The 27064-nt window shown below is 41.2% G+C and overlaps 1 protein-coding gene across 9 annotated transcripts in view; it reads right to left on the bottom strand.

Annotated features, from left to right (window-relative positions):
* The window catches only part of rbms3 (RNA binding motif, single stranded interacting protein), a 257723-nt gene that overhangs the window by 19045 nt on the left and 211614 nt on the right, over positions 1-27064 (bottom strand). For 6 of the 9 annotated variants that reach the window (XM_067497282.1, XM_067497274.1, XM_067497300.1 and 3 more), the window contains 4 exons: positions 16549-16655; positions 11243-11286; positions 9440-9536; positions 6450-6500 (listed from right to left, as the gene is read on the bottom strand). In XM_067497282.1, the coding sequence (XP_067353383.1) occupies positions 6450-6500; positions 9440-9536; positions 11243-11286; positions 16549-16655 (299 nt within the window). The remainder of the gene's footprint in view (positions 1-6449; positions 6501-9439; positions 9537-11242; positions 11287-16548; positions 16656-27064) is intronic. The other 3 variants (XM_067497291.1, XM_067497342.1, XM_067497334.1) reach the window with 1 other exon arrangement.

A 27064-nucleotide genomic window follows, 5' to 3' on the forward strand; every position in this document is an offset into this window, starting at 1 on the left:
AAAACAACTGTAGTCATGTAAAAAGTACAATATGTCCCTCTAATATGTAAAGTAGTGGTGTAAATTTGTAATCTAATATGAAGCTGAAATACATTACTCATACATTGTACAAGCAGTAATGTTTTTAAGTACAATCAATGACTACAGTACCATTAGTTGGGGAAATGTGAGCTAAAGGACCTTATTTGTACTAAACAACACTGAGTATTAGAAGATGTATTAAAGCCTTGCTCATGGTAAGTAGCTTGGTAGGGCTGCTCTGTCTTCTCACATTGTGAAAGGGCTGGTCTGTCCAAAGTTCACAACCACAAATTCATAAGTGCATTTTCCCCAAAAAAAAAAAATAAAAAAAGAGAGCTATATGTCACCCCAGCTGTGTTTAGCAGGTTTGCCCACCTGAAGGATATGATACTACATCCATGAAAAGCACGTTTGTTTCTAAAAGGTAGATACCATCTGTGCTCTACATATGTTCCAGCTCATTTTGAGTGTTTGACTGTGTACTCCTTGTTATCTTGTTCTGTATTTCTGTAGTTTAAGTCGCATCACCGACCTCAACATTTTCCATTTTTTTGCTCTACCCTGAAGCATCAATCCTTCCTTAGGGCTGGCTGTACTGTTACCAAAACAGTCTCCAAGACACACTGCACCACAGACTGAGCCACAACGGTGAACTCTTTATTTCTCTCGGCCAAACTAGCAGAGAAATAGTAGTTCACACTGAAGAGCAGCAATCTGTGAAGCCTCACAAGTTGACAGTGATGCAGCGGCTTATCTCGTCCTCTGCCGTCACAGTGAAATTTGAACTCTCATTTTTTTTAAAATGGTTTTGAAAAGCTTAATTGCAAACATGAGACAGACCTACAGGGAACAGAGAATCATTATTGTGAAAACGAAGCAGATAAACGGGCCACAGCAATAAATGTTAACAGATTAACATGTGGAGCCTAAAACCGATGAAGGATTCATCACCTCTGGCAAAGATGTTTATCTATTGTGTGTCTATTACTGTGTATCTATAGTGTGTAACTATCTATTGTGTCTCTATGTATCTGTCCTTCACAATGAAATGAAAATGAGAGTGATGATGGATCGTCCACCTTGCACTTATTGATTAATTTGTCTGTACATCCTATGAACTGTCTCAGAGGAGATGGATTGAATTACAACCAAATGTTTACCACTAATATTTAAAAATGACACCAGCAAAAATGTGAGGTGCTGTAGGCTACAATTAGAGGCCAAAATGGGGACGTATGTTACTAATTGGGCTTGATTGACATTATTCATGGTGAGGCTATTGCTTTGTCGTGTACATGCGTGCTTTTGTGTAAAGAAATCGAAACAATGAATTTCAACACTATTATGACCATATAATGCCTACTATCAAAAAGAAAACAATAACTTGTGCTCAAGTCGTGTGTTTGTGTGTGTGTGTGTGTGTCTGTGTATAAGAGGATAAAGGCGCTCGATGAAGCATGTAACAGTATTTGTCATGTCTTCATGGGAGGTCCATTCCTCTCCACACATGGACTGCACCAGTTTATCAGCTGTTCTCTGACTGTCTTTTGTAGACAAAAGGATCATTTCTCACACAAGCATCTCTCCAGAATATTTACTCTATTTATAAAGCACAAAAAAATGAACAAACAAAAAAAAAAGATTAGAAATGCAATTAAAAAAAAAACAAAAAAAAAAACAAAACAGTGAGCTAATAAAGCCTGTCCACCAAAGCATATCAGCTTTTGTCTCAAAATGTATTTTTGCTACTATCGCAAATTTTTCAAGGCAATATCCAAAAGCTTATACGGAAAATGCAGCAGCTCAATCTCTCTGTCAGTCACCCTGTGGCACTGCAACAATATCTCTCTTATATGAATGAAACTTTAACCCTGAACAGATTATTTTTTTGCTGGCAATGGCACAGTAGTTGCAGTTGTACTCTGAAAAGGCAGTGGAAAATACAGAATGAAGTGAGAGACAGAGAGGGCGATGTATGGAAAGAAAGCAGAGGATGCGAGAGAGGAGTGGGAAATAGCGGGGAGAGCAACTCAAGGACGACTGTCTCAAATTCTGCCTCACTAGAGGAATCCACGAGACCAACATAATGTCCCCCCTTTGAATCTGCACAGCGTTTTTAATGTCAAGCGGGGAGATGAGTATCACACAGTGCACCAATTCACCCCCATTCGATGAGGGCAGATAGTTATGGTTCAATTCTAAGAGGCCCAGTGAGCGTCTATTCGAAGCGAGAGCCAGGGAAAACTGGCTGTGGTGCAGCAGTGAGGAATTCAATAATTCACCTTCAGTACGTAAGGGCCAATGCACTCCAGAAAATACACACTCGAAGATCATACAGTGCAGACTGAGGCAAAGGGGAAAGACAGCAACACCGCGCTTGGCTGGCACGGCAGCCTCTTTGGCAGTGTGAAGTAAATTTGAGAGTCTGGGTGCGTGTGTGATGGATGATCTGTAGGTAAGTGAGATTTACCATTAAGAATGTTTTTCTGCACTCAAACAATATGTGTGTTTAGGCATCTGCGTGTGAGCTGCGTGTGTGTGTTTGTCTCAGTTGTCTCCTCTCCTGCAAGGTCTGCTGACTCGTGTAGGGCTGCCCAAAGAACAGAGCACAAAAGGCAAGCGGTCACGCTGTTCTGACATCGCACGACTAACTGGCAAACAGAGCACAGTATTATCTGAGAGACCGGGGGAGACAAATGATAAACAGAAGAAAAAAGAAAGAACGCCTGGAAGAACAAACATTTATCTGTCTACTTAAAAACAAAACACTTTCTATCAAGTTCCACGCTGAGTGCAGCTCACTCATTAATTGGGGATAAACAAATTTTGAAAACTGGCTTCCCCCCACTCTCCCTCTCACTGCTAACAACGTTCCACCTCCTTTGTGGGATGAAGCCCAGTTACGTATAGGTGGACTCGTCAAACTCAATCTAGTCAGATTAATCAGGTGAAACCCCTTTGCAAAAGTCCTACAAGCTGCAATGTTCTTTAATTACTATATAATGAGCAAAGACTTGGTCAAGTTTGTCTTGGTCTCAACTTAAACACAGCTTGATTTACTAATATTAATTTGTGTAAATGTTTCCACCCAATTAGTGTTTAACACTTTTTAAATTAAGTTAAACTTTACAACGGCAATTGAAGGTTGAAAAACAGCATAATAAATTAAGAAATCAATGCTGTAACACAGTCTCAGCAGCAGCTAATTTAGTTTTTTTTTAACATTATGTAGCTTAACTGACCCTTATACATCATCTACATCTTTACAAACAAGCTGAATTAATCTTATTGGAAGCTATTGCACTTCCACTGTAATAATAAAACCACCAGTCTATACTTAACTCTAGTTGTCTTGCTGCTGATTTTCCTGTACTAATATAGATTATTTTTAGCACACACAAACATATACCCATAGATTGTGACCACTTTATTCCATACTACACAGTTTGACTGGTTAGTAGTGACCCCTTTCATGCTCTGCTGCCTCCATATTGCCTGGACACCAAGAGTACCATTGCATGATGCTCCACTGATTTAATGTGCAACACGTGGCCAGAGACGCCAAATTGCTGCACAATCAATTGGTTTTTAATGCTTTGAGAAGCCTCTAAGCTCCTGAAGCTAGCACGCTTGGCTAATTTGATGTGATTCATTGAGTTGGTGGCCAGCTGGGTGTGTAAGGGGTGGTCTGCTGTGTATGTAGCCGGTAGCATATATGAGCGTGGGTCATAAAAGGAAACAGATTTGTTAGCTATGATCCACTGACAGCTTTGACAGCCCTAGTTAGCTCCTAGCAGCCATTTGGTGACAGAACCACTGGAACTCAAAGGGGATGGGTACACATGTTGACAGATATGGCTACATGGCTGCTGTGAGCATTAAGGCATGATGAGATGCACACCACAGTACAACGTGGCTAGTTGCTACTGCCAATGGCTTTAAGAGGCTTGATGGCATATGGCTTGAAGATGGGAGGCCATCAGACAGCCGTATGGGCTGCTTGGAAATGGCCAGTATGACCACACATATGGCAATACAACACATGTGTATGTACAAGTGCACACAAACATTTATCAGGCAAACACAAGGACAAACATACTGTAGATGATGGGGCTGTGTATGTAGTCTATCTGCTGAAAGACAAACCATAACAACACATGACAAGACATCCATAGAAGATGGTATGCATATTTAACTAAACACATGCATTAATATAATCTAGATGCTGCTGCACACATAGACACTTGTTCATGGGCAGACTTAAAAAATCTCTGTCACTCTTGTCATTTATCTTATAATGTAGAAGAAGCAGCAAAAAATAACTTAAATAGGTTTTAGTATCTTTAATCCTGTAGCCCTGACTGCAAAAGGTTCTGTGCCAGGTAAGAGGAGGCTGGGTGAGTTAAGATGCTTGCAGAGAGGGCAGGAGGCCATGTGGCTAAAAGGCAAAGTGAGTGGCTTGGAGGGCAGCTGTAGTTGGGTGGGGTGTGTGTGCCTTGCTGGTGGCCTGCTGTGACCAGATTACATGTTCACTGTCCCACAGCAGGAGTGGAAGTGAGATGGGTAGGACTGAGTGGTAAATGGCCACAGCAGGGTACCATGCGGCTGGTTGAGCACTCCTTCACTGACTGAGTGCTAGACCTTCAGCTCTGGAGTACAGTGCTTCCCAATTTGTTCACTTACTTACTAGTGGTTGTCTCCTTGACTCAGGTTAACAACAGTACTGTCAATTTCAAGTCAAACAAGATTTTCTCTTGGCTTCTTGTTTTCCCCTCACTGTTACTTAAATAGCATTTTACCTTAAAAAGAAACATAATAAACAGCTGAAGGACACACTTATTAATGCAGGAAACTGCACTACACTGTTGTATTAAATAATATTATTAAGTATATTATTATGAGTGTGAAACATTTCTGGATTAGTAGTTTCATTTACTTAAAATGTGCTGCACTATGTAACTTAATTTTAATACACTGCAGAACCAAAACTTCCTAAACATCTTGGGTCATAAATCCTAAACTTACAGTGCTGCATATTTGTATGCATATTTATTAGCACAGAACAATGAACTTTGATTCTAAAGAATAACATTTTGCAGTAGTGTGATTCATTATAGGTAATTTATTTTAAAAAATCTTACTGTATCAATTATTTACTGTATATAATACATTTCATAGTAGTACAGTGCAGCATAGTTCTACAAAAGTATGCTTTACTTTATGAAATACTCAAGTGCGGCAGGTATCAAGTGAGTTTATTAAGTATTTCTGTCTGTGAAACATAGAATCTGGTTCATGATTGTAAAGAACCAAAAACGTCCTTGGCTGGTTCCCAGTCTCATTTAGTGACTGAGATGAAAGTAAAAAAAGAACAAAGTACAATGAACGTGCTTCAGGGGCCACAAAAGAGCCCGAGCAAAAAGCCTCTGGCAGAATGACTTAACACCTCTCAGCAACAGAATGTGAACGCTTATGGTGCTACGATCAATTAAAGCCGAATCTTTAAACTATTTACTTAACTAATCCTCTTTGTTGCTTTAACATTACCGAGGTTACTCTGGGACATAGTCCAAACAAAGTTGTAGGTACATCACAGAAAATATGAATGTAAAACATAATATAAAAGCTATTTGTGACTCTAAAAACATAATTTTCTGCATGATTGTTTGATTTGGAGTAAGAAACTGAAACATCCATCAAATCACATCTAAAGTAAATTTTGTTTTCTCTAATAGAAGGAAAATTAGATTTTGCCTGTAATTAAAATATTAAATAACTCATTTGCAGACAGAGTGACCTAGAAAAACAAGACTCTGGACTAATCAAACTAATGTTCTGTACTATTCCACTAGGACTAAATACCACTGGATGCAATTGACTACCTTAATGTTGTGTTGTTGGTGAGCTCAATCTAATTAATCTAAATTCTCTGTGTGCTGTCTGGCCCGGTAACTCAGAACAACAGTCTAACAGCCTGTCTGTGCTGTGGTCTGGTAAATGACACTGAATGGTTTCCTGGCACAGCTAACACCTATAAACTCAAAACCAAAAATAAAAGAAAATATGGTTGTATACTTAATAAAGATGGAAACATGGTTATCGGAATGGGATAATATACTTTTATAGAACTCAATATAGTAGCTGGGTAACAAAAGTGGTTTAATCATTTCGCTATCAGAAAATTTTATGTGGTACTGTCATGTGCATATTTTTAGTTGGTTTAACATTTGACCCGCAATAGAAGAATAATGTGCCTTAAATGATTTCCAGTCAGAACTAAAAGTAATACAAATTTCTTTTATCAAGGTCTCCTCTAAAAACTCTCAACAACTTCACATAAACACTGTACAGAAAGAGGAAACTAGCTTTTCAAGGGGGGCCCCAGTGGGGAGTTAAGGACTACTGCAGGTGAATGGTAGACTACTTACTGTAGGTTGCATAACATATTGTTGATGAGGCATCCATGACGTACTCTGGACCTGAGGAAAACACATAAAATGTAAGATGACTGTCACAATATAAGTTGTCCTCACTGTTAGTCAAATCTAAGAAGTATCCAACACAAAGCATTAAATGCTGCTCAAATAATCACAATATGCTCAAATACTCTTGAGTCTGGAGGTTTAAAAATGACTGCATTGGTTTTAATGCACCAAAATGGCTGAACTTTACAGAGATTAAGTTGTGCCAAAAAGAATTTGAAAGTCTGGAGGCAGCAAATCCCCCTCCTGCCTTCTCATTATTGCCAACTGAATGACTTGTGCATAGAGCCCATAAATTAGGTTCCTTCCCTCTTATAGTAATAAAATAAATGCCAAAGCCAGTGATGTTACAAAAGGGGTTAAAGGTTTTTAAAACTCTAGGGACAGATCAGTGAGAGAACACCACGTATTCCAAGCAGGATACATTTTTAAAAAATCTAAAAACAAAAGGGAATTTTAAAGCAGTGGACAGAGCTTATTTGTGTGCCAGAATTTAGACGCATGCCAAGCTATTGTCAGAGGAAGTCACATGCCGACATTTTACATTTTCCTCATTCATTTATGTGGATGAGAACGGTAAACTAGAGGGTGAAACAGTGGCGGAGACAATGATCAAGAGACTGGAGGAATGGCGGAACAAACAGAGCCTTTACATGTTCTGGAGAGAGGAATTAGACAGCTTGTCGCAGACAAACAGACAGGCTGGCCACTGATCCTCGTAAAATGATTAGATTAAACAAAGACAAACATGGAATAATCTGCTATAAGAGCAATCAATCCTCTGAGCCAACCCAAATGCGTGATTTGGATCCACACCTAAACAAGCTTGATATTCTATAACATGAAGCCAAGGCTGTTTGTTTGTGCTTGGCAATATTTGTCTTCTCCAGACAAAAGGGACAGCAGATAGACACAGAAAAAAGCTCGTCTTTAATCGCTTATCTTCAGCATTTTCTAACTAAGGTTCTACATCATCATCATGTGATTTATTTATTTTAGAGTACGACCTACAGTCAGACTTAGGCTCCATTCACGCTGTTCCTTTGAGTTTTGGTTGTCCTAGAAAAGAGGAGATGGAAAACTGGAAGAGAAATTTGGTCCAGTCAATCAGAAATTGTGGCCTTTAATTGTAATGTGAGACAAATTTGGAAACAACCAACTCCACACTGTGACTGCTCCTTTGACCCCTGTTTATTATTCCACACCTTACTTTCCTATGGTTTGCTGTTAGTGAATGGAATAATGTGCATGACCTATGAAGCTCCCCACCTCTGGCTGAACTTTGCAGCTTGTGTTACCGTTTAGAACAGCCTGTCAAGACAATAAGCCAAAAAGCCGGTGGATCAGTTATTCATCCACGGTCACCCAGTTGGCGCCGCATCCAACCAGTCGCAAAAAAAACAAACAAACAGCCAGCCAGTTAGCTAGTTGGTAAGTCAGCCAGCCAGCCAGCCAGCCAGCCACATATTTAGTCAGCCAGTGAGCCAGTGATGTAAACCAGGCCACGGCTGGCTGACGGCACTGGCTGAGATCTTGGTAGTGATCTGGCTTGGACTGGTTCCCGTCTTGTGGATCATCAAAGCAGTTTTTCCAGGAAACAAAGCCAATTTTCACTCAAGCTCACCAGAGACAGGCATAAAAGAAGAGCAGCACACTGCTGCTGGTATGGGTCATTTGCAGATTTGATAAATCAGTGCCTTCAAAATAGTAGCTCAAAAAAATATCCACTCAACATAAACATAAAAGAAGAAATGACATATACTGTCATTTCTGTGCACCTTGCGATTTTCATTACAAAGGTGATAGTTTCCATCATAAAAGGAAGTGATTTCCTTTTGTCAGGAATATATGGCTGCCTCGCCTGACTTCTCTTTTTCTTTCTCCTCTGCCTCTTTGTACTTGAACAGAAGATGAAGGACTCACCTTGCTGCCGTGACTGGCTGAAGGGCAATATTACAGGAAGCAGCGGCAGAGCTGCCCGATATTGAAACTGTGAGGATTAATATTCCTCAAAAGCCTGGCCATTGTTTTTGATAAATCAATTTGGGAAGCCTTCCGAGAGCGGATTAGAAACACGCCCTGGCCCAGTTTTCTCTTACCCCTCCAACGCAGGTACTAGACCAGAGTTTTAATCAAGTGCACCTCAAAGACGGGCATGGCAACCTTCAACAACAACCCTCCCACTCAAGCCATCGCTATCATCACCCGTTCTATCCCTCATTCTCTCCCTAGTTGTCTCTCTCTCTCCATCTATCCCTTTTATTTTCTCATCTATCCTTCATCTCCTTCTTCTTGCTCACTATCCTTATCTGTCAGTCTCTGCATACCAAACAGTGCTGATGTTAAACAATAGTGTCTGAGCGAGAGGGCACAGTCAACGTGCCTGTTGATGTTTTGATTTGGCAAAGGGTGCTGCGTGAAATGCACGGTGACGGAAAACGGTTAACGCTCTTGACATCTCACACAGCCAATTTTAACGTTCCTGTTCTGTTCTGTTTCATTACTCTGCAGATCACAGCCATGAGAAATGAAGAAATTCACTTTTGAAAAAAGGAAGCAATTTTATCGAAGTTAGTGAATATAAAATAAAGAAAACACTTTACTGCATTAGCAGCTGAAGCACAAAAGAGGTCACAAGACTGGGAGGGAAGAAAGTGTTTGTTTTTCCTAGACACTTTCATTCTTCATGGGTGATTTTCTTTTTCTACCCTGTCAGCCTTTTTTAATCCTTTTTTGGTGGCTTGTTTTCTGATGCCTGTTGTGTTTGCCGCCTACGAAACAGATGTCATCGAGCACAGCTGGAGCAGTAAAGAAATGATGAGGGAAAAAGAGAGAACCTCACGCTGGGTCACTGCTCGCCCCCATTTCCCTACACAAATCACACCTTCCATTTAGACATACACACATTCAGCGTAATGCACAGCATTATGGCCCACCTGATATGTGGAAACTGGGGAAGCAGCGATGAAGGGCGTGATGGAGGTCTGTGCGATCATGCGGTTGGTGGCGATGCTGTAAGGCGAGGAGTAGAACCTAAGAAAGGAGAGAGAAAAACGAAGTAACATTTGTAAACAAAGAAAATGTCAAATTTAATGAAGATCAACACTTTTAAACTAGAATATACATGAACACACATACACATGCTATGAATTTATCTTGTAGCTTGTTGTGAGGAAACACTTTGTACTGTGAACACCACATAAACATTTCATTAAGTGTCTCACGGTGTTTACAATGGAAAATAGGATATAATGACATCAAACTGAACTTGATCGTTATTAAGGCTACAATGGCTTAAGTAGCATGTTTGTGCGCTGAGCGTGGAGAGAACTTTTTCGAGACGTTAAGATGTGGAGAAGTGAGGTGATTGGCTACTTTTTGTCAGTGCTGGAGGTTTATAGACTGGTGACCTGTATCTAGCATCTTGCCCAATGACACGTGGGAAAGGCTGCAGACCCCCTGCAACCCTTAAGCCAGGATAAGTGGTGTGGACAATGGATGGATGCTCTGTTTGGATTCTTACAAAAAGAGCTGCGTGCTGAAAACCAGGGATTTGTTTTAATTGTTCAATCTAGAATCTGTAATTTATAATAACAGTACTTTTTATAGAACTACTTCCAAATCCCGCATACGTCTACTACTGAGTATTTTTGATTGGGGTTTTTAATAGTTTGTTCATGAGGGGTGATATGGGCTATATACAGAGCCCTCCTACCCTGATTTCAAAGAAGACCAGAAAGGAAAAGTAAAAATATTTGAATAAAAAAGTTTGTGTTTGAATTACAACTACTTTTTAACAAATTAATTTTCATATCAAATTAATGTTCACAAACACATACAAAATAAAACCTTTTTTACATTTTCTTAAATAGCATATATATCTCATGGGTAATATGCATTACATTTATATTCAGTAATCACAAATCTGCACTTGCTCTTTAATGCACTACTAGGCAGAGTCTGACTAATGTGACTTTCTTTATAACGTTTTCAGTTACCGTTCAACTGCATTATCATTTTCTACTTTGCATTAATAAGTGGAATGACATTAACACCGTATTTTTTCTACACAGTGCGAACACTTGAATAAAGTTATACTTTTACATTTTCCCATACAGAATTCACCATACATACTCTTTTCTGGAAAATAATCATCAGGCTAATTTTCTTGGGGAATGTGTTAACAATGAATCATTCCTTTCCTAGCAGGTCTGTTGCTTAACACAAATGTAAGTGTGATTGTTATTTGGAAGATTAGCAGCAAAGCAGGCTTTTACATGGCAGGCTGTGTGTAATGAGGGATGTTATTCATCCAGTTTTTTGGTTGAGATTGACTTAAAGTCACTGGGGGAAAAGTGGTTTAGGAAGCGGGGAGTTAGGAAACTGAGGCCAGAGGAAGATAGAGAGGAGCCTCTGAACTCTCCTTCCTGTCTCAGTGCTGCAGGGAAAAATAAAACATGTTGCCGGGTCATTTATTTCCATGGTGCCATTAAGTCATGACATTGAGACGCAGAAAACACAACAACACACACACACAAAGACCTAAACACACATAATCACACACAAGCTCACTCAGCTCAAAACCGATATTTGAAGTCCATATAGATTTCCTTAATCAAACACTAACAAAGTGCAGACACTACATTAATCTTTATGTATGACAGTGGTATTGACTAGGGTCCTATACACCAAGAGGTGAGTGTATTAGATGGTGCCAAGTTCTGGAGTCAAGCTCTTACCCATTCTGCATTGCAGCGGGATCATATGTTAACGCCATCCCAGTCTGAAAAGAGAGAAAAATAAAGAAACATGTAGGATTAGTCTCAAATTAAGAGAGTTGGGTGAGAAATAATTACATATCAATCTTTTCAGCTAAGTAGGAGAAAGGAACTGGAAATTCTGCAAATTTTTTACATTTATGACATTTAGTTATAACAGTCATTAGACCTTCATCGGGTAAAAATAATATATTATTGGCATAGCATATACACTTTGGAGACATACATGTGCATTGGACTGCATTCTGTTGCCGTCTACTGTCTCTGGGAAATTTGTCAATTTGTTCCTGCTCCAATGTAACCAAGATAATTTGTTGTACCTTTATTGTACTTGGGGAATAACATGATTTAGACCCTGATTCTTTTTGTTCAAAATAAATTAAATCAAATCAAAATCAACTCATTTCAAATTGGAAAACTGACAATTGACAAAGCCAATGTGGGAGAAAGCTTAGTCAATAGGATAAAGTGAATTACTATTGAGAGTGCCTCTTTTTCTATTACAATCACGTACAGTACAATCATGTTTTTATGAATGAGAGGAAATGAAGAAATGCCCTTTGGAGAGAAAAGGAGTGAGCAGAAAAGTGAGTTCTTTGTCTCGTGGTGGTGTGTGTGTTTGGTTTTCAATATGTCTGTGTGTGCACGCGCGTGTGTGTGTGTGTGTGTGTGTGTGTGTGTGAGAGGCCTTCTCAGAGACCAGGACAGAAACCTGTGCACTGCAATCCGTCATCTGCATTCCTGAAGGTTCTCTCCCGGAGGAGAGCTAATCCGATTCTTTTAACGGGAGGCTGCTGAGGACGGCAGATTTCATCAGCATACACACACACACACAGCCACACAGTCTTTCTTGCCTCTTCCTCTTTCTCACTTTGCTCTCCCTCCTTCTCCTTACTTTCCTCATCAGTTTGTGCTCTCATCCTTTCTCTTCTTACCTCTTTCTCTTCATCCCTCACCTTCCTCATCTCTTAATCTACCCCCCTCCCATCTTTCTGTACCACTCTTTTGCCCTTGTTCCTCCAGAGGGCTACCTACATTAGGGGAATAGTGGCTTAGAGAAGCAGGGAGGGGGGGATCAGTGAGCCACGAGAGTGAGCCAAAACAGAGAATCTCGACGGAATAATAAGTCCTTGCTGGAACAAGGGATTTGTGGACCTGTGTGTGCATTGTGGTGGTCGCTGTGTAAAGTTTTATATTTGCACCTTCATTGTAAATTAATGTCCTATTTACTGAGACAATTTGTGCAAAGATGTATTTACACAGTCTCCTTACGCTAAATGTAACATCAAGAGCATCTGTCTGGATGTTTGTGTGTTCTAATAGCAGTGGCAGACATCGAGAGTTGTCCGGTGAGGCTGATAACTCCCTCTGGGTGCTGCACTTGGTTCCATGCACTGATGAATTCCACAGCAGAGAAGCTCCTGACCAGGGACCCTGCATGACCAGTGACTGATTACTGATGCAGTCAGCTTTTGGCTCAGCTGCCTCCAGGAGGAAGGAAAGACAGAGAAAGTTTGTGTTTGCTTTTGTCTGAGCTTGATCCAAGCCCAGTTAAAAAAAAAAAAAAAAAAAAAAAAAACCTTGACTATGTGCTGTGCTTGGCCCTGAAAGGAGCTGCCAGAAACAGACCTTGCTTTTAAAGTTGGAGTAGCTACATATCTTTAAAATACATGTTAACTTTGTCACACATGTTGGAAATATACATGTACATATTTTGCATAATAATGAATACAAGTGTGATATAATACAGAATTTAATGTAGCTGAAAATGACTGAGTTGCTGCTCATTGCGGTAAATCAATCAAAGTTTATCAAGTTGTGAAGAATTATTTTACATAATATTTAATTTGTGCTCTTGGGTGTGCAAAATTGATTTTGCTTTACTAATGTATTTTCAGTGCAAATGTAAATGTATTTTATCATTGCCATAAAACATCTTTTGTACATTGTGTGCACAACTCAATGGCTTCATTTATTTAAAACACATATTACGCTGTACTGCTACTGGAAAACTGAGCAGAGCCATCGTTGTGTGTCCTCATACCCCCCTCCCCCTTTTATTTTTGCCTTCCAAACGCAAATTCACTCTTTTTGCCTAGTGGCCACACACACACACACGCACTCACACACACACACACACAGACATCTGTCAGGCTTTCACACAGAGTGGAAAACCGGATGTTTTTTTTCATCTACACTCATTCCCCTAGAGTAGGTGCTTGAGAAGTGTGACTTTGAAAGTTTTTTGTGTGTAGGAACGTGTGTTGGTATGACAGTGAGGAAGTGAAAAGAGAGAGAGAGAGAGAATGAGCACCCATGGCGCTTGGGTCTGAGTGTGTATGAGTTTGTGTGTGGCAGAAAAAAAAATGCAGTGACTAATATGTTTGTCAGCATGAGACGAGGAGAGACAGCACTTTCTAGACTCCCGAGTTGGGTAGTTTACAAGAAAATCTGTCATATATTTCTCCATCCTCACCACCAGCCACCCTGCAGCACTCAACCCCTTGTAACTCCTGACTGATCATGCAATGTGTTCCCTCTCTTTCCTTGTCTTAGTTGCACACTCTCTCTCTTTCTCCATATGTTGCTGTGGGATCTTGGAAGACTTCAAACACAGTGAAGAAGCGACAGAGAGACATGGTGGGAGAGAAAGAGTAGGCAAGAAGGAGAGAGTGCTTAAAAGAAAACAGAAACCAGAGGAGAGTGAGAGAAAGAGCTACAAGCAGGATGAGATGTATTGTAAAGATAGGCAGAGGAAAAGGTAGAGAGACATGTAAAAAGAGAGATAGAGTAATAGATGTTGTTGGCTGTTGCTTCGCTTCATCTGCCTGCCACAGGGAGCGAAGTGAGGAATGGCCCCAGTTCTGATAAACAGAGGAACATGTGATGCATATCTCCAATCCCTATGCCTTTATTGCTGATACTGCTGATGACCACACACACACACACACACACACACACTACTGCATGTTTAGAAGGGGTGTAACACTGCTGATGCTACAGGGATCTCCAGACTTAGGCTCAATTCATTCACATTATGGATAAGCTAAGCCTTCAGTAGGTCTTAATCAGGGCAAATCCCAAAGCTGAAAATGATGCCTTTATAGTTTTTTATAACCTTTACCAAGGGTCTCAATGAGCAGGACACCAAAGCTTGTCTTATGTCTCCTTGTGTGATAGCCCAAATAGCCCACCATGTCCTCCTCAATATAATATCATAGTTCCAAAACTACAAATGTGTTGTTGGTGAACTCAATCCAGGCAATTATATTTCCCCTGGAACATATTTTGTAAAATCAAAAAAGCAATGTATAAATATATTTTACATTTAACCAGTTGATCTGTGATGTATTATCAAGCTTAGGTCTGAGATGTGTTCGAATAATGCAATCAGTAAAAGGGGTAGAGATCAAAATCAATAACGGAGGACAAAGGTTGTATCAGTTGCGAAAAAGGTAATAGCACTATTTGCTGTTTCTTGCAGCAATTTCTTGCTTCTCTGCATAAATTGGTCATGCAGTGTGAGCTGAACTTCACCAAAGTCACAAGTTTTAAAAACACACATTTCTAAGTTGTTTAACCTCAAATAGTCATAATCTTTCATGTCTTTATTGAACACACATTAAATATTTAAACTGATGGTGAAAAAGGTAATGACAACAGTGCTTTAATAACTAAGAACTACCTCACCTGAGGTCAACTGAGCCAACTTTCTCAATGTGTGGGCCTGAGAGGAGAGGTAGCAGTTTAACTGAAGTTAAATACGTATGGTTTATAGGTGTTAGGGCTGCTGAACATGTGACGGACACCCACAAACCCACATCCACCACCCACGCAGACACACAGAGGGCACGTATTCTGAAGAACAAACATTTCATCTTTTCTGTTTCCCCCTAACTTGCCATTTCAGCGCAACTGTCAGGCACAGTAAATTTGTGTATGTGTGTATGAGTGTGCATTTACTCTCCTCTATATAGTCCAGACTGAGGCACTCCTCTACTCGCCTCCTCTGTGTGTCCTTCCCAGTATAGCTGGTTGGTAGCGTATTTAGAGACCTTAACCTTGTTCCCACATGTTGCAGATGAATAGGTTACCATAGCACTGGATCCAATTTCAGCTTTCCCAGCATTCTGATGTATGGCGGGAATATATGTGTTCACCGAGGCGTTTGGCTTGAGATGCAATTTACATGACAGCACCTATACATTCGGGGGCAGTTTGATCAATATCTAGGGTATTTTTTCCTTTTTTTTTTTTTAAAAAGCCCCATTCATTAGAGTAAATACAAATGACAGGCAGCACTGGTTTACATAAAGCCAAATGTCATAGCCAAGTCTAGGCGGGTTTGCGGGCTGGGTGGGGCCTGTTTTTAGAAATACCATTACGTCAGAGGCAAACGTCTTATTTACAGTGTCATCTTGTTGGAATGTAAAGAGTTTAACAAAACTGACTGGTCCTCGGGCCCCACATGGGTCCTAGCATTATTAATTCTTCCACTTAAATGTAGTCATTTGGCAGGCACTTTTATCCAAAGAGACATACAAAGTAAGCAATCTCGCTAAGTCAGGGAGAAGACACTAAAAGCAAAGTGCAACGCACCATGGGAGGAAATGTTGACTTTATATGTAGCAGTTCTTATGACAAGATACAATTTGGGAGCTTAAACTTCAATTTGTTTCCATCATCAGAAAATAAAGTCGGCATAGCTGTCGCATATGACTAAATTAACATGGAAGTTTTAGCAATGTGGTCATTTCTGGGGGCTTGGTTTAAACCCCCATGTGCAATATCCCGTCATTGGTCGACACAACTACAAATAGTTACTGCATTGGTTATCGTAATTTTTGTGTGATGCACTTTTAAATATCTCTTCAGGTGTGTGGTTTTCCTATTTGAGAGTCAGGGCTTCTCTCTCAAAAGGGTACACACTCACTTTCACCCTCTGCAGCATTTTATTTGAAAAAAGGTCCAAATGTCAACCTGTTTTCTTGAGCAAAGTGCCACAGCAGCTATTGGAGTTGTGTTGTGTTCATGACTCATGGGGAAGATGATTTTGACGCAGACAAAGAAATGTGTTGCACAGCCATCCAGTGAAAGGACATTTGGATTATGGATTGTATAATTTTGTGTCCTCTACTCTTATTTCACAGAACTCTTTTTTAGTAGCCTCTATTTTCATCAATGTAATTGTTGGAATATTTAGTCAGTTACTGTTTTATGAATTCAGTTTGGTTTGTCATGGAAAAAGGTCATGGATCAAAACTTACTTCGCCTTCTCTGTGCCACGGCCTTCCGTTCTGAGGGTACTTGCTCTGGCTCTGGCGTTTCTTCTGCCCTCCATCAGCAAATTTGCACAGCAAAGGCTCCGTGGGAGCTGTAGAGAGAGGGAGAGAAGACAAAGTCTTGTTAACACAACTGCATCATGTAACCCCTCTGAAGGACTCTGTCGCATTTCTCTTCTTCTACAGTCTCAGTCTCTCCCTCCTCCCTCCTTTCTACCCTCCTATGGAGCTCCTAGACAAATTCCCAGGGCGACAATGTTGGCAGGCCCTCCCTACCCTGGCCCAGGCTGGCAGCCCATGAAAGAGCATTGCAGGGTATTGTTGAAATAATAATCACAGTAATCGCTCTTGTAAATACCTCTGAGATGGTAATGCGGGACTGCTCTGTCAGCCAAAGCTTATTTCTAGAAGGCGTTCCTGTTCCTGACGCATAATCCCTCTGTGTTTTACTTTAACAGCCATCTTCTCCTTTATTTGAAATTTTGTGCCTTTTTTCCCACTCCGCAACCATGAGTGCAAGCATCTCACTGGGCTATGTCTTTCGAGCAGAGGCTGTCACAGATACTGCTGTTCTTGGAGTTAACACCAGGGGCAGCCTTAACATTTTTGATATAACCGACAAGTACACTGTCTTTAGAGCGGGCAAGCGTCAACCATCAACCTGACATGAAATAGATGACATTAAGCAAATTAAAAAAGAAAAAAGCCCTCTGTACTGCAACCTCATCTACTGTAATCTGGGTCTGTGTCAACAGCTCTTTGTATGCATAATTGCCAATAAAAGGTTGATGAAAGTGTTGATGACCTACGTCAAAATCGAGATAACTTCTTAAAGGGCAATTCCTCACAGTTGAGCTGCAGGTGAGCAGCAAGAGACACAAAAATGGATTCAGGTACACTCTCTCCAGATGAGAAAGAGAACAAGTCTGAAGAAAGATAGGCTCAATGAAAGAAGACGGTGAAAAGAAAATACCAAAGGGAAAAAATTTTCTCGTGAGAAATGGGTGGCTCCATTGGCTAGGGATCTGGGGGTCTTAGCGGTGTCCGTCCCCCTTTTCACTCTGCGTCAGCGAGATTGGAATCTCTTTAGAGGCACATTGTGGAGATTAGAGAGGGTGAGGGAGACAGTTGGACTAACTGTGAAACGTAGTGCAGGCATAGTCCAAAAAAAAAAAAGAAAAAGATAAGGGAAACGAGTGAGTGACCGAGAGAGAAACAAGGGTAAAACAGAGGGAGAGTGAGAATCTACACCAGGAGCCAACAATTTTTCTGTGAGAGGGCTGTACAGTTCAGCAACAGTACAGTACACACTGAGCCAATAGGCTTGTCCAAACACCTGAACCACAGCTGCCCTGCACCTGGAGGGTGAGAAGGGAGCTGATGGGTCTCCTGTCATCACATTCACATTACAGGCTTGGCAGCTTGTGACGCTGCCGCCCTGTGACAACACAGGTCGACGATGGGGGCTGTCTGCAGGAGGTGAGCGCATTTCTTGATTCTATAGCAGCATAGAGTTGCTGGTACTCTGGAACCAGTTATCCTGGCCCATAACCTGTTCTTTTGCTGTTGAAATGCAAAGAACTGGTTCTAAAGTAGGCACTGGCTTTGAACCAGCTCTGGAAATGGCTCAGTGGAAAAGGGGTAGCTGAGAGAATTGTTGATGCTTTAATCTCCACTCCCAGATGTTAGAGGCACTTTGGCCTTGAAAGTAATTCAGCATCACAAGAGAGGAGAAAGAACTCATGATGAAACATCTTATAGCCTCATTGACTGAAATGTATGGGTATTAATGAGCAAACACTTTCCGTCATGTCACTACAGTAAATGCTCCCACACTTGGAAGAAACTATTTTTTCTTACGACGAATATCTGAGACGCAAATAAGAAGATTGTTGTGTATTCATTTTTAGAGGGCTGCTATGGGGTTAAACACATCCAAATTTGTCGTAATAAAAACACTGTATTACTGTGTTCTTGTGGCCTTAGGGGCTACTATGGGACCAAACTTTTTTTGTAGCCGGGAAAGGAGAGCGAGAGAGTTGCAGCAAAAGAAAAACAACAAAAGTGCTTCGAAACCTCTCCTCTGGCACTCTGGGAGATAATTAGCTATCGGAGAAATTTGGAGAATCTGACACACAGCTTGCTGATGTTGCCCCCAGTGACTAAATCCCCAGTTCCCACAGTGAACTAGCCAATTTGTTTAAGACTTTAGCCCAAGATCAACAGCTTCACACCACCCCACCCACCCTGCGAACACACTCACCCTCTGTAGCCCTGACACACACACACCATCTTTTTACCCTTAAAGACTCTCTGTTACAACCCTCAAAACAAACCTACCACTACAGACACATACACACAATACAGACTGCTGCCAGCCTGAAAGCCCTTGTTAGACCTCCCACCACACGCCATCATCGGTTGCACAGCCCAGAATAATCTAGGCCACTGGTTGTACATACTTGTTTGCTGATGCTACGTCTTTAGTTCATAGGCTCTGAGTACAACACGTTTCACAGTCTTCCAAGAAGAGTATTTGCTATGGAGACAGCTTGAAAAAAAAAAAAGTTGAACAAATTTGCTGCTTTTTAATGATCCTAAATCATGGGAAAATGACATAAAGTGTTTTTGGTCAGAGGCCAACAACTGCTGCTAACAAGGTGCTCCATGGGAACTCCTAATTGATTTTTATGTGAGTTGCCATAGAAACTGGTAAATACAATAATGAGAGTGACCACAAACACACTGTATGCACATACATTTGTGGTTTGGAATATTCACACCAAAGACCAACCACACTCGTACACAAACATACACACAAGGTCATGAAAAGCAGTGCTAGAAGCAGTTTAATGAGAGTAAGACATCTGCGTTACTAGCCTCATTTGATCACAGCCTCGGCTCAATCATACTCTGAACTGTGCATTTGGCTCTGAGGAGATAGTCATGGCTTTCTGCTCATCAATAGACACATTACCACCCAGTAAAATGAACCAATAAGTGCATGCAGATGTACTTCTGTACGATAGACTACAATTACAATAGCCATTTAAATTGAAGCTTGTTGCAAGTTTCACTTATTAGCACAGCGTGCATAAGTAATTGTTGCTGTTACTGTTGTTTCCTATGAGTTAGCATCTGGGGGAAATCAACCCTTTGTCTGCAGAGTAACAGGCAGCACAGCGAGAACACACAGATCTCACCACCACTTTAATTTGCCAGTATATATTTATTTCCAAATTCCATGTTATCATCTCGCTTAATGTAAAAAGTTGCTGTAAAAAAGTTATTTTTAACCTGGTCACAACATCCATGTTGCTTTGCAGGTATGATTACATTTATTCACGCTGTTATATTCTTAATTTTGTCTTTTATGTTGCATTTTTGGGAAGCTAAAAGAGAGACATCCTTTGTATGCTTGCATGCTTGGCTAATAAAACACATTCTGATTCCTCGTCTGATTCCTTCCAATATATGTGGTAAAAGAGGCCTTTGCTTGGTCCGGATGGTCTTGCATGGCCAGCAAAATAGCAATCTGTGAATGCAAATCAGCACATGTATCATGATACTTCACTGCCAGCATGTCATATTCACCCGCTGCTCAGACTTGGGATGTACATCTGTTTGGCATGAATGATGAAATCAATGCAGGATTGCCCCCCAAGCTGTAGAAGGGCTTGGTAAAAGGTTTTGCTCAGAGAAACAGACAGCTTTTCACCATCAAGACAGTTACAAAAGAGGCCTCTCACAAGGGCTTGGAGTCAAACTGGGCTGGCCTTGCTTTGCTCAGAGAGCACGCAAAGCCCTAAAGAGTGCGAACAGAGGGAACTCGTTCAGCCACTTGTACCAAAATATGTCACTCTGAAAAGTGTGAGTCAAAGGACGCTTTCCATTTCTCAATAACAACTTTGGTTAAAGGTGCCTACGGGTTCTTGGTTTGAAGTTCCATGAGCTAAACATATCTGAAAACTCACTTAGATGGCTTGCCGTGTTATACTGCAAGGACATATTTGGAAAGAATAAGGAAAACACAAGAAAGAGGACAGTATTTATTGGAATTCTGCTGTATTCTGGTGCTGCTCGAGGGGATCTCTAATTGGATCAACAACTGTCTGATTCCCATCAGCCATCTTGACCTGTCTGCCCAGACTGAGGAGGCAGTCTCTTATGGGAAAGCGTGAGAAAAAGAGTAGGAGGGAGAGAGATTGAAAGACAGAGAAACACAGGAAAAGAAACAAAACACAAGGGATATTGTTCTAGAAATAGTTGAAGATGAAGAAGAACAGGCAGTAGTTATGAGAGAAAAAACATACAACAGGTGGGACACACAAAAAAGAGAAAAGACATGGACCAAAACTACAGCTGTATAGCTTACATGTCGCCATTTTTAGAGTCAGGCAGACAAGCACAGAATGGCCGCCAACCAAGATAGCAAGCAGCAGCTTTCCTACAGGGAGGACTTTGACGGATCCCAGTCGATAGCTCTCACAACTGCCATGCTGGCCTCGCATCCTTCAGCATGAAAATGAAGACAGTTTGCCAGCCGTTTTGCTGACAGGGACGGCACACATGGCTCAATGACACGCCCCGATAAATGGAGTGGACGCTGAGAGGAAAACGCAGAAGAGAGGGAGACAAAGAGGAGAGGGAGCAGGCAATAGATGCACAGACAGATACAGTGTCACAGAGAAACAAAAAGACAAGAAGAGCTGGTAATTCAGCAAGGGTAGAAGTGACAGACGCAGCCCACTTTTCTCTTTTCCTCAGTGTATAGATGAGTGACGGAGATGAGAGTTGGGAGAGGGATGTCAACAACCCCGTGCCCCACACCCTGCATCTGCTACACATGCTCTATGGCTATTGATCAGTCTTTGCTCAGACTTTCCCATAGAGGGCTCATGCAGCATAGCAGGCGGTTCAGGCCTGAGATGATATTATGGATTACGGGAAGGGAAGTGGAGGGAAGGGGCCTGAATGCGGGCGGTAGAAGCCCGATCGATGAGCTATTGCACACTTAACAAGAGTAATGTTATGTAGGGAGTCTCTGACATGCTAATCCATCTCTCATTCTCTCCATCCAATCGCATCTCTGTCTGTCATGGTTATCTCACATCTATCTTTTCTATCTATCTATCTATCTATCTATCTATCTATCTATCTATCTATCTATCTTTTTTCTATCTATCTATCTATCTATCTATCTATCTTTCTTTCATTCTCTTCATGCACCACTGAACAGACACAGATCCCAGACCACATTCAGGCAAATAAACAAAACTGATGGATGGGATGAGCTCCAGTCAGTCTATAACACAGCCGACAACTACAATGAACTAAGAAAATCTTATGGGAATAGGACTGCTGAGAAAAGCATCAAGTTCATATTTCTGCGCCTAACAGACAGTCTGAAATATGGAGATACTAATGTAATTTGATCTAAGAGAAAAAGTGAAGTATATCCAGAATAAATGAAGTATTTTAATTATTTTAGCAAAGGGGAAATATGGGTGGAAATGATTGCGCCTTTGAATAGTGGCTCTGAATTTGTCTACCCATACACAAAACATGAGAGCAGCAAGTGCAGTGCCAAACAGGCGGTGGGGTTTTCGAGTTGCTAGCCAACTCCCCGTGAGACGAGCTCTGTGGCACCAGTTAAACAAAAACTTCTTTTTAGCTTAATCAGCTAATTCCAGTTATGAATCTTGGTGCTTCGGTTGCCATGGTGAGGAAAAACACATAAAAACAACAACAGAGTAAATGGAGGTGTGCAAGCAAGTTGAAGTTACTGTATGTGTTTGCCAACTCTAATGAAGGGCTCACAATCCTGCATCAATATATTAAAATAACATTTAGAGAAGCAGACGCTCTTCACCACATTCATTCCAAATGGTACAGCTGAGTGTTGCTGATTCCTGTAGTCAGTGGCAATTTTAAAGGGGCATGGGCAGATGTTTTCAATGCTGTAGCCACACATGCTGCCTCACACTGCCAACATCTTTACTGCTGCAGTAGGTCTCACTATCAGTGGCTGCTTTACACAGCTGGCCAGGGTGGCAATTACAGTACAAGTGGCCGCGTTGTGGTTGCCGCAAAATTGTAAGAGTATAGCATGAGATTGAAAACACTATTTGCGGAGCGCATCCCGAATAAAGTCCCAGCTAAGAAAACACCAGAATGTGCAACAGGCGAGCCAACGCACTGCAGATGGATCTAAAAGTTTGAGCCAAGCTGACTTGTTGTTTGGTTTTAAAGACGTAACAACACTAAACCAAAATCCTCCATCTCTTCTCCACTGCTGAACTAATTTGGCATGCATCTTTAAGACGACAAAATGTTACCCACTACTTAACAACCGACTTGGTGCCATCTTTTTGGCGTTTTTAGAGATCGGCCATGGTGAAAGGTTCCAATTCATTTTTACAAAATACAAAGGGCAAAATCATGCAAACAACAAGTAAATATAGAATGAATATGTAAGTAAGGAAAATGCATGAAAAATGGAACAAAAGCGAAGATTAAGCAAGCTTTGGCCCTCACTGCTTCTCTTTGGCCTTGTCGTATTAAACTGTCTCTGGCCAGGAACTTAAGAGCATCTGTTGGTGTGATTTGCTTGTGGTGGATGACTTGTGCTGCCACTGTCCGTGTCACTGCCTGTGTGGGCAGACAGTGAAGATAGCTCTGTCCCTGTTAGCAGAGTATTATAACACTGCCAACGCCTCCAGTGACCCATGAAACCTCCCATCTATAGAGATGAATCACACAGATGGGAGATTTGTAATTCAACCGAAATGACCAACAACTACAGCAAATATTTTCCAGTACATGTTTAACCGTATAAGAATAAGAATTAATAATTTTTAAATATTGCATCATCTAAGATGTAGGGGCAATGTAGCTTTAAAAAATGTTTTTGGTTCATTATAAAGGCATCATTATTTTATATATATATATATATATATATATGTACACACACACACACACACACACACACACACAGTTTCCACCAAGGTGCAGCAAAATTATTTAGGTTTATTTATCAAAGTGAGATTTTGCTGAGCATGCATGGTATTTCGTGGCACCGCACTTGCTTGACATTCATAGAATTGCACAAATTCACACTCAAGGCACATTATAAACAGTCCTCTTTTGTCGGCCAGCATGGAAGTCAAAAGAAAAATGGGATGTTAGGTGCACTGCTAAATGGTAGTGTACTTTCCCAGATGGCCCAAGGATTCAAATGTATATTTTTCCTGTGATAAGTAGGGTTATCAAACCTTTAGGCTACCGTTGCCTGACAATTGATAATCACATTTGAACAGAGATGGAAAATATGCTTCAAGCTGCAAATACAAGAAAGCCACATCAGTTAAAGGAGCATGGCAAAGCATACAAAAGGCTGTGTCTGTTAACTAGGTTTCCACCATAGGGGTTTCCAGTAACAACAATATGGACAGGAAAGAAAATGAAATTACAGCACAATAAATGAATTATCAATAAAGAGCTCTCAATACTGTATCTGAGGGCGATCAATATGCCACAGCCAGGCTGCAATGTGGGCCAAAGGCTGAGGGCAGGCCTATAGCTGAGGCACCAGCGAGATCAATAATGTCACTGGGGCTGATTGACGATCGATGCTGCCAGTGACGTTGATTTATGATCAATGAAAAACGGACACCCAACTAATAAGGGGGAAAAGGGAGTGCGGGGGGGGGGGGGGGGGGGGGTCCATAGTGTCCCTTTACTGTAACTGATTGAGGATCGATGAAGAGTGGCACTGTGGCTGATTAGGGATCAGGCGACCCCGTGGCAGAGGAAGGCAGCTATGTGTGAGAGGATTTGGTTGACTGCGTGGAGACTAACCTTCCTGAGCCAAGCAGAGCTGCACAGACTGTAATTAAAGCTGTGCTGAAAGGAGCTTTCCACTGGTTGATAGAAGCTGCAGGTGCAGCTCTCTTTGCTCTTTCACTTTCAAAAAAGCAGCCACGCACACGCACACACACACACACACAAACACACACACACACATGGACAGATGTATACACACAAACACAGCCCAGGAAGAACTGGATGTTTTTTCTACATTCTCCCTTGTAAAAATCTATTGCTCTCATTGGCATCTGCCTTCTTTTTTTACTTTGATTTCTCATAATCTACAGCTTTGAGAAAACAAGTAAGACCAAAGGGAACCACTCTCCTTTAAACTACAACTCTCATTTATGTTTTACAACATTAAATATAATCTCTGCAGCCTTCTGGTTTTCTCATAAATGCTGATAACTTGAGCAGGCACAGATGTGGTTATGAATTGGATGGATTACTCATGCTGCACAGATTACCACGGTGATCCACATCCCCAGCTTCATAAGACTAAAAAGCCAGAGTTAGGTCAAAATTTAGATGGCTAACCCCTTCATGTGCGCTTTGGCAGACAGACCCATGTACGTCTGAACTTCAAACAATGCATCAGACATTCCCAAGGCTCATTATTCATTCATTTTTTTAGGTATTCTCTTTGTTCTTGAAAGGCCTTGACACTAATTTTCCGTTGTCTTTCCAAAAGAAGTCGCTGACAAAAAAAAGTGGCATCTTTTTTGTGCTCTCTGAATATATCTACGTTTTTGTAAAGCAATAACAAGATCTCCTGGCTTCACTAGGTAAATATTACTATATGATTCAATTATGCTAAATTTTATAAAACTGTTTTTCATTGTCTTGTGTGATAACTAGGGAAAACAAACACCTAGCAAGTTCCTCAGCAGTAGTTTCAGTAGCTATGTCCCTTCATTCCCCTGCAATAACAATACTATAGAGCCACAACCGGAGAAAAAGGTCGACCTGTGGGGAACAACTTTGAGTAAGTCCTTGACTAAACATCTCAGATGTGATGAAAGCCTTTGTTTTTCTCAGTCTGTCTTAATGGGCCTCAATCGATGAGGGAGAGCTGTGTTTTTCCCCCCATATGTCCTGACCCTTGGGGAAACACAGGGAGGTAATGTAGGAGGAGAGAGAAATTGATGCACAGCATCGATATCACTAAGATTCACAAGCAGCAGAGTGGTGAAGGTAACTCCTTCTTCCTCAAAGCCGGCTATCAGGGAGTCATCAATGCAGTATTGAGGACACAAGGCATGTACAGTAAGTGCACCTGAGTGTCAGTGTGGACAATAAATTAGCAGGTGCAGTATATACAGAAACAAACACTGTTGTTAGACTGATGTTATTCATCAGCACAGACCATTTTTCTCCAAAAGGACCCACATGTCCCCCTCCACACACCCACACACCGATGCTATTACCTAAACAATGTGAGGAATGTAAGGCAGCACAGCACTGCCACAGAGGCAAGCACACTGCCCCGTCGACTCTCATCTGTCACCAACGGCAACCAGCCCGCCAGCCGCCATGATGTGCGGCTTAATTGGGGGAGCTGATGAGGTCTGATGAGGCTCATACTTATTGAATTCCCCAGCCTGTTATTTGAATAACGCTGGAGAGGAGCAGCCTTCCTCTTCTTTCCTATTCTCATCCATTCACTGTCCCAGCAGGAGGCTGCTGGTTAATCCACTCTTATTTGTAATGGCTGTGCGAACCGAGGGGATTTGGACACGCTCTCCCTTCACTAGCACACATCTAACACTCTCCACTGTTGATTTTACCCCATAATGGGCCTATTTGATGAGTTAACCAGATCCCAACGTTCATCTTGACCCCCTTTTGCTTTCTTTCCTTCTCCTTCTTTGCGCGGGTATTGTCGAACAATTAGACACTGAAGGAATGGTCTCCCTCTTTTCTCAGCTCTTCCAAAAGCCATTACTGAGTTTCAAATATGGGGCTGTACAGTGGTTCACTGTCTGTGTGTGCATGAGTAAAGAAGAGAGGCAAAAGGTGTGAAAGAAAGTGTGATGGGGAGAAAGAAAACAGTGGAGAGAAGTGGTAGTTGCAGAACAGATGGCTAAATGGCAGGACAACAAACTTTAATTCTGTGCCTCAGACTGGCGACGGAGATGGAAACCGTGAAGCCACAGAGGGGTGCCAAGAGTGGTGCTCAGTATGGTATGGCACATCAAAATGCATTAGAAGTGATGAAAATGCCTGTGATTAATGCCTTTGCTCCAGAGAACTGTAAAGATCTGAATTTCAAATGTAAAGTTTGTATGCGGAAAAAAAATCAACATCTGGGTGGTTAGACATTCATCATCACCAGCTGTAGTGTGTAGAGGCTCCAACAAAGAAAATATACTGACTAAACACCAACAAAGAGTAAACATCTGTTCGCATGAGCAGCTTAAAACAGAATCTCTGAAACACTGTCATTAAATGTGCTTGCAGTGTCTTTCCTTCTGGAAAATGTTAAAAGGAGCATTTTTTTATGTTTTAACATATCCAACAACACTAGTTACATCATAACTTTGTAACTACAAATTATACTGAACCAGACTTATACTGTCCTGAATGGAATGAATCTTAAATGCTGGTCCATGCAGTATCCGGTTCTACAGAG

The sequence above is a fragment of the Channa argus genome, chromosome 1, assembly GCF_033026475.1.
Source record: "Channa argus isolate prfri chromosome 1, Channa argus male v1.0, whole genome shotgun sequence".
NCBI lineage: Eukaryota > Metazoa > Chordata > Actinopteri > Anabantiformes > Channidae > Channa > Channa argus.